At 49.9% G+C, this 8,917-nt stretch overlaps 1 protein-coding gene across 1 annotated transcript; it reads right to left on the minus strand.

Moving 5' to 3' along the window:
* Positions 1-3,857: 3,857 nt before the first annotated feature.
* On the minus strand, positions 3,858-4,805 carry SOX2 (SRY-box transcription factor 2; the record flags this gene model as incomplete). Its single annotated transcript, XM_082288372.1, has 1 exon — positions 3,858-4,805. The coding sequence occupies one exon, from the start codon at positions 4,803-4,805 to the stop codon at positions 3,858-3,860; it is 948 nt and encodes a 315-aa protein (XP_082144498.1).
* Positions 4,806-8,917: the final 4,112 nt, after the last annotated feature.

Here is an 8,917-nt window from a genome sequence, read left to right on the forward strand (position 1 = left end):
GAAATAAGTACAGCTATTACAACCAAATCTACTAACAGTCTAAATAATTAATTGAACCATTGCTCTTTGACCCTTGGAAAGTCCAGTAGGGACCCGTTTGTAGTAATAATACCCCCGAATGAGCCCTTGTCAAATATTCATTTAGTGGTTAATGTGAGCGATTTCCCCCTGGGACAGTCTGTAATACCAGCTTCCCAGCTTTGGCAAGAAACCCTGCTAATCTACCTCTCCAGTTCCGCAAAATATTTTAACACCCCAGTACTTAAAAAGCCGTAAAAAAAATCACGAGGGAAACTATAATCTTATCCTTGGGTTCACTTCGACTCTGTAGAAGGTTAGGGAAACATTACACAGGCGCTCTTGGGCCGAGCATCACCCTGGCTGTAATGTACGCAACAATTCACGAGAGGGAAACCACGGAGAGCCCCGAACGTCTTCAATAACCAAAATAAAAACATACCCACGAGCTCTGCTACACATTTCAGCTGCCATAAACGAAAGCCCAGGATAATGGTTTAGGTGTAAAGGGCGTTATTGAATATGTTGAATTTAAAATGAGCAGTGGACAATAGCGTTCCTCCAAGCAACACTTTAAAAATAAACCCCTTCAACTGTACATGTAAAATACTTTGGGTTATCCCCCCTAAACGGATAAATGGATGGATGGATGGATGGATGGATGCATGGATGGATGGATGCATGGATGGATGGATGGATGGAAGGAATCTGTCCAAGGCATATCAGGTTTCAACCATATATATTCCAAATCGTACTTCGAAATCTAAGCTTAAACAAATTGCCCATATAAAAAGTTGCTGAATTCACTAAGCCTGAATATGTGGCTTAGTGCCTTTTGTTTAGTGGTATTAGCTCGCCTTCTCTATGTGAATTGTAAAAGGACCAACATTTCCAAATACCCCCCTCGAATATTTTAGTTAGCACTTCAAAAAGGGGCCAGGTTTTATTGCTGTTAATTGGCTAAGATTCGCTTTTAAAAATGGAATCGTGATATCGATTGGGCTTTTATTCCTGGTTCTTTTTTCCCAGCGAGGCGAGCGGGAGTGGGGATGTGGGCTCGTTACCACGTGAATAATCCCCAGACGCGTTGCAAACGCTCACAGCTCTGAAAAAGAATATTTTACTCGTTGCATTAACGTAAAAGACAGAAAAGGTTGAAAATCTGCAAAAAATGTTGTCCTGAGCAAGTACCGCGACGGTGCAGAAGTAAAAGAGACAAAGAGAGCTAAACTACTAAACCAGGCAGTGAGCAAATCTCCACATACCCTAGTCTGGCAATGTTAGTTTTCATCTGGACACGAGGCTTCAAGGATGGAGGCCAGAACTGAGCCTAGGAAGTAGTAATACCAAATAAAAGCCCCAAGTAGCCAGGTAATTTTGCGCGTGTGTGTGTGCATTTTACCCAGCCTTCTTCCTCCCCGACCTAAAGCAAAATCCAGTGGCTGACAAGAAACACTGGAGAGAAAAACTCAGCAACGCTTGCCCCGTGCCTGAGTACCCACTTTGTGCCTTGCCTAAGCCAAACATCACATGCTTTCCTTTCCACGTACCACATGCCATTAGCAGAAGACACGATCAGTTTGCAGTCACAGTGCTCCAAATCCCAAACTTCGTACCTTTTATTGTTATTATTGTTATTATTATTACTATTATTATTATAAACGCCCTCTCGCGCGTTTCCTAAAGGAAACCGCAGCCGCGTTAGCAGCATCAATTAACCGCTGGGGCCTCAGTGGGGGAGCAGGGGCTGCCGCAGGGGCTGCCTGGCTCTGCTGCCCATCGCCCCCTGCCCTGCCCGGGGCCGCGGGCCCTGGCGCCGGCCAGGGCCGCCAGCGCGCAGCAGCGCGGAGAGGCGCGGAGCCCCGGCCTCGGCAACTGCGGGTACGACTGTACAAAGTAAAACTCTACCTGGCACGGACGGTGGATCTCTCCTTCTATATGGCGGGCGCCACCGCTTCTCTTTGGGGCTGTGACCGGCTGCAGAGAGTGTCCGAAACGGGGCTACACCGCGCTGGCAATTTAAGAAATAGGATTCAAGAAAGAGCTGTGATAAAACGTGAAAGTCTCTGGCATTCGACTATTTTTGTTTGTTTGTTCGGTTTTTCTTGTTTCTTACCTCTGCCCGGCCAACCCTACCCCCGCCCCCACCTCTCACCTCCTCCTGCGCGGCCCAGGAGCCAGGAGAGGAAAGTTTGGGAAGTGGCGGACAAAGGAAGCGGGGAAGGCTGACCCCTGCCAGGCCGGCCGCGCTCGGGTTCCCGGCCGTGGGAAGCCGGCTCCCCTCCTGCCTGCCGCAGCGGAAGGAGGCACGGTAGGGAAAAGAGAGCAGGGCATTATCCGCCTGTGGGAGCCGGAGGCCGCGGCAGTGCCCGCGGCCCGCCCGCCGCTGCCGCCGGCCCCGCTAGCCCCGGCTCGGCCCCTCCGGGGGCAACAAGTGGCCAAAGGCAGCGGCGACAGAACCCCCCGCACCTCGCCGCACCCCGCGTCCTCGGGAGGGAACTGGGAACCAGCCTCTCATTCCTCATTCCCGTTCCCCCCGAAGGAGGCACAGGCAGTTATTCCATTAAAGCTATTGTACTTTCTCTCTCTATATATACATACCTACAAAAATATTCATGCGTTATATATATATAGTTATATATTCTGCATTTTGTATCATATTTGATTGGCTACGATGATACCTTCTACTACATGAATTATTTAAAAAACATCTTGCGTTACAAAAATAAATCCAAGACTCAAGGGGAACTTCAGTGTCCATATGTCAAAAATTTATTTATCTCAAACTGTGCATAATGGAGTAAAAACTTAACTTGAATATGTACCTGTTATAAGGATGGTATTAGTTCAAATATATACATGGACTGTCGGCAGACTGATTTCAAATAATACAGAGCCGAATCTTTAAAATACAACTACGGAAAATGAGGAGAAAAAAAAAAAAGAACTTAAAATATCATCACAATAAATTTACAGAAATATTACAAACCATAAGAAAATATTTCAAACACAGTAATTTCAGGTTGGTAATTTTCCTTTTTTTTTTTTTTTTTTTTCCTTTTCTTTGAACAGGATGAAGTCTGGAAACAAAAAGTTATTATAAATTAACAAACGGCGTGTGAACCTGCATGGCAATTTTTGCTTTTTAACAAGAAGTAAAAAAAAAAAAAAAAAAAAAAAAAATTTAGTACAATCTAAACGTTTGCCCTTATCCAGCAAACCAAGCCCATGGTTCGCAAGTACTCATCCTACCTTTTTTTGTCTTTTGTACAATTTCTAAAACAATTTAGATGTCCAAATGTCGTAAAATAATTTCCTCTCCTCTCGCAGCTGCTATAAATTCAGCTGCCAAAACCACAATACTCCAAGAAGACTCCAATTTTTTAAAAATAATTGGCAAATTCACGAGCTTGGTTTTTTCTTCTCTCTATATTACCAATGGACATTCTGATTGCCATGTGTCTTTTGATAAATACTGTACAAAAGTTTCCTGCAAATATTAAAACATCTTCCTCTTCGCTCTTTGAGTCTAGCTCTAAATATTATTGGTAAAGACTTTTGCAAACTTTCTGCAAAGTTCCTACCGTTTTAACTAGAACTTTTTAAAAGTTTTGTGTAGTTGCTTCCCCTCCGAGATCTATACAAGTTCCTTGTCGGCTTAATTTCTGACCCCCCACCCCAAACCCCACCCCCACCCCCCGCCCGGAGTTTTCTCTGTACAAAAATAGTCCAAAAAAAAAAAAAAAAGTCCAGAATTTCTAATAAAAGTTTTTTTGTTGTTTGTTTTGTTTAGTTTTCCTTTCCCTCCCCTCCCACCCACCCCCCCCGGCCCCTTTGTCTTACATATGTGATAGAGGGAGTGTGCCATTAATGGCTGTGCCAGGAACAGGTGCACTCTGGTAGTGTTGGGACATATGAAGTCTGCTTGGGGCAGCTGGTTCTGGTACTTCAGCACCTGGTAGATACATGCTGATCATGTCCCGAAGGTCCCCAGCTTGGCAAGGAGCCCTTGAATGAGACGAGGAAGTGACTACGGGGGGACTGGAGCTGGATTCCGTCTTGACCACCGAGCCCATGGAGCCCAGGGCCATGCCCGGGGTCCCTTGCTGGGAGTAGGACATGCTGTAGGTAGGCGATCCGTTCATATAAGTCTGCGAGCTGGTCATGGAGTTGTACTGCAGGGCGCTCACGTCGTAGCGGTGCATAGGCTGCATCTGCGCCGCGTTGTGCGCGTTCAAGCCCGGGTGCTGCGGGTAGCCGAGCTGCTCTTGCATCATCCCATAGCCTCCGTTGGTCCAGCCGTTCATGTGCGCGTAACTGTCCATCCTCTGGTTCACCCCAGCTCCCAAGGTGGCCCCAACCCCTACCCCAGTCGTCATGGTATTGGTGCCCGGTGCCAGTAAGCCCCCCGGCAACGTGTACTTATCCTTCTTCATGAGGGTCTTGGTTTTCCTCCGGGGTCGGTATTTATAATCCGGGTGCTCCTTCATGTGCAGAGCTCTGAGCCGCTTGGCTTCGTCAATGAAGGGTCTCTTTTCCGCCTCGGATAAAAGTTTCCACTCCGCCCCGAGCCGCTTGCTGATCTCGGAGTTGTGCATCTTCGGGTTCTCCTGGGCCATTTTCCGCCGCTGCCCGCGGGACCAGACCATGAACGCGTTCATCGGCCGCTTGACCCGGTCCGGGCTGTTCTTCTGGTTGTTGGCGGCCGAGTTGGAGTTGCCTGTGCCTCCCCCCGAAGTTTGCTGGGGGGCGGGAGGTTTCAGCTCGGTTTCCATCATGTTGTACATTCAAACTACTTTTGCCTGGAACCAGCCTTGAGCAGAGAAACGAGGAACAGCCGCAGCGGAGTCCCAAGCCGGACTTTTTTTTTTTCCTAGGGAGGGGTAGGAAAGGGGGGAGGGGGACTCCCCAAAACCACACTTGGATCAAGATCAGGATCTTCCTCTTCGCTGATGGATTAATAATGCTAATAACTGCTATTATTACCGCCGGAGTCTTGATTTTAAAAAACTTCTTCCTCCTTTTTCCCTTTTCTCAGCCTGCCGCTCTCTCTCTCTCTTTCTCTCTCTCTCTCTCTCTCTCTCTCCACCTCGGTCTTAAAGAGCCAGCAAACTACTTTACCCCCTTTTGCAAACACACACACTCTCTCTCTCTGCCTTGACAACTCCTGATACTTTTTTGAACAAGTTAATAGACAACCATCCATGTGATGGGGGCTTGTCAGGCAATAAATGCGTTCGCCCCGGCCAATCAGCGCGCGGCGGCTCCGCCACTGAGGACAAGTCTCTTCCCCTGGTTTTGCATGAAACGGGGCGGGGGCTGGGCGCGCCGGGACGGCTCGGCGGGGAGGCGGGCCCGGGGGCGGCCCGGGCGGCCACTGGGAGCCTTTGTATGTCCCCTTCCAGCAACAGGTCACACACGCCTTTTGGAGGAAGTGGGTAAACAGCATTGTTGCTACGTGGTGGTTTTTTGTTGGTTTTTTTTTTTTTTCCTTTTCTTTAAGTTGGTGTTGGCTTGGGGCTAGGAGAAGCCATGGGGGGAGCGGAGCGGGAACGGCTTCCTCCACCCCTGTGCCGGTGCCCCTCGGGACGGAGGGGCCGCCCGGCTGTGCGGGGCCCTGCGTGTGCCTCTCTCGCCCCGTCCCAGCCGTGCGGTGAAGCGGAGCCCCCAGGCGGGCCCTGCTGCCGCCGCCGCCGGGTAGCCGAGCCCGCAGCGCAACGCCTGGGCAGAGGCTGTGTCCTTCTCCCGGCCAACCCCCGGGCCCTGCTCCGTACGGCCGTGGCACAGGGCGCCGAGACCTTCTCCCCGGTTTCGGAGAAGGGGGATGTCCAGTGCAAACACAGGTCCCCCACATGCCATCCCCGCAGAACACAAAGCAGCGCCGGGACCCCTCTGCAGATGCTGGGGACGGGTCCGAGCCGCGCTCCGTCCGCCGCTGGGCCCGGCTGCACCGTCACCCCGCGCCCATTGCGCGGCGCGGGCGGCGCTGGGTGGGCGCAGCGCGGCGGTGGGGGGACGGCCGGGCGCTACAAATAGGTAGTTTTGTTCCCCTTGTTGTCACTGCACGGGCCGCACAAAGCCCCGGCTAAGTTTACTTCCACTCTCTTGTTGGGATCTTTGTTGCTAAACCGCACTTGACGACAAAGGAAGGAGGGGAGAGAGGACGCGGAGCGGGAGTGGGGGGAGCCGCTCGCCGCCCTGGCCGCGCTCCCCCGCGCCGCTCCGCGCCTCCCCTGCCTCGACGGGATTGCTCCGCCTTTCGGTGCGATGGCGCTCACGGCGTGGAGCCGGAGGGGTGCGGGGCGGCGGGGCACTCGGAGGGGCCGGAGCGCGGCCGGAGCGGGGCCGGAGCGGGGCCGGAGCGCGGGGCGGGGGCCGGGGCAGCGCGGGGCGCCCCGACGGCCTCAGCCGCGGCGCTGCGGCGCCCCCTGCCGGCCCGGCCGCGCCCCGGGCGGGGAGGCGCCGGCGGGAGCCGCGCGAGGGACGGGGGGAAGGGAGCGGGAAATGACACCCCGGCGGAATAATAATAATAATAATAATAATAATAGTAATAAAGAATAGTAATAAAAACCCGCCGGCGAACAGGGACGCATCTTTTTTTTTATGTGCGTGGATTATGCAAATAAATCCTATTGGGTCCAATGCGTTTAATTCGAAAATGTATATCTAACCCCTAGATAAGTGATAGGTTAAACTGTCGAAAAATAGGTGCAAATTATGTGATGTGGGATATGACCGGATTTTGATTGTCCAGACACTCCTGAAGGCACGGCGGCTGTTTGCTGTCTTATTGTTCTCCCTTTGGTCTGCAGTTGATAAAGTTATTAAAAAATTATTTTAGGGATAATTATTTGGAATTTTTTTAAAAAAGGGGATGGGTGGGTGGTGGTGGTGCTTGCTCATCGTGCTAAACCGATAAGCGAGGGCTCGCGGTGCGCAGGCAAAGGGTTATTTTTGCTCTGACTGTAGCTGCGGGAGGTGCGTGGGGTGCACGGCCCAGAGCTCCACGCAGGACCAGGGCATCGTGGGCTGCCCTGTGCTCACTGGAGGCCTTTCGGGGCCTGGTCCTTCCCTAATTGCATTTAACATACGAATAAAGGATGGGAAATACCTAACAATTGTGTTATCGGGAGTATTTACAGCTCTATTTTAATTAACACTTTTAATTATCGATGCAATAAACTGGCATATATACATAATAATGCACTACAGGAAACAAGGTGAGGGCGGTGGCTCTTTTGGGCCATTTTGCGCCTTTCTTCTGGGTATGGAGGTTTGCTTGTTTGGGAATACACACACGGGTGGGCGGAAGCAGAGGCAGACCGGGAAGCTGACTACAAAAAAAAAAAAAAAAAAAAAAAAAAAAAAAAAAAAAAAAAGATGGTCCCTGATTTTCTATATTAATGACAATAACATCACTGCTCTCTAAGAATACGGCCAGGGAAGGGAGGCCTGCAGAGGGACGGTTTAATCTGAGTGGATTTAAAAAATCGTTGCCTTTGGTATAATTTATGGAAATGAAAAGTGCTTACATTAAACAAATAGTCTGCAAACGTTCTCAGTGATGGGCTCTGCGGCACACGCACTCTTCTTTCCAGGTTATGAGTGTCTTAAAAAGCAAATGAATGTTAACTACTTGGATTTCATGTATTTATTGTTCTAATACTCGCCGATTTTTCTAAAAGCCCTACGGATACAACCTATCGTGTTAACTGTATCGGAAAGAATATACACATTTTCATATTATTTTTTTCCCTGAACCTACTAGTAACCAGTCTAAAGCAAACTATTAAGCAGACTTGTGGAGATGAGAGATTGCAGCTCCATTTTTTGTCCTTAGCTGCAAATAGAGGTTTAACTTGCAGTAATTAGGTGAGAACTAGCCAAGCATCTTACTATTATGATGCTTGTTAAAAACGCTTCTTTTCTGCATCTGCATTTGAGTGTGTTCCCCTCCACTCTTAATCTTCTTATGGAAATGAAGGCGAACGGCAGGGAACCTGCAGAGACTTAGAGAATGTCCTTGTTAACTGGAATTTCTCAGCATTGCTAATTAGCAGAGTTTGACGACCACCAGTATTGGGGAAAGCTCTGTTTAGCCACTCACAAACCCTTCCGAGGAAGAGCAGACTAATTTTATTTTGTAATTAAAATCTGAAAAGGGCCCTATTTGACAGTTAGGGCTATGAGAGTTTTATCTCCCCGTGAAATAATTACTGCCTTGATAACTCAATTTTCTGCAAAATGTCAACTGTGAGCTCCAAAAGTTTTAATTTCATTACGTTAAAAAAAAAAAAAATCGACAAAGACGAAAATGTGCAGATAGTTTTCCTGTTGGCCCTCTTATGCTGTAGCAGCCCAGCGCTCTGGAGCTGAAGTTAGTCAGGGAAGTTTTAATGAACTAACTATACCCCAGTCTCTGGGGAATTTCAATCATCACATGGTGAGTTTGCAGTAGTACCCCGAGGAAGACTTGGGGAGATATAGTCTGAAATGTCCTAGAATAAAAGCCACATTTGGACTGGGTACGAGCCCAGGACAGGGGCAGGAGCCGGGGGAGCCCCGCTGCCCGAGCCACCTTCCCCAGCCCCTGCAGGGTCCCGAGATGGCGCAAATACAGGATGTCCTCAGCCAAAGAAGGATCTCCCACGGCGCCGGCCGGAGAGCCGGGGAGATCCTCCGGGCGCTGAAAGGGCTCCCGGAAACTTGGGAAGTTTGGCGGGGGCAAGCGGGGGTGAGGCTGGGGCCATTCTGCTTGCGAGGCCCGAAGGCGGCTGTTCGGGGAACCTGGGGGGAGCCGAGGCGCCGCAGCAAGTGTAATCCACTCTGCTTGCGTTTGGGATATTTTTTATTATTATTTAAAACGGTTTAATCTCCTTTTTGTCCCTCCCTGTCCAGC

Source organism: Coloeus monedula (genome assembly GCF_965178545.1).
Source record: "Coloeus monedula genome assembly, chromosome: 10".
NCBI classification, from domain to species: Eukaryota; Metazoa; Chordata; class Aves; order Passeriformes; family Corvidae; genus Coloeus; species Coloeus monedula.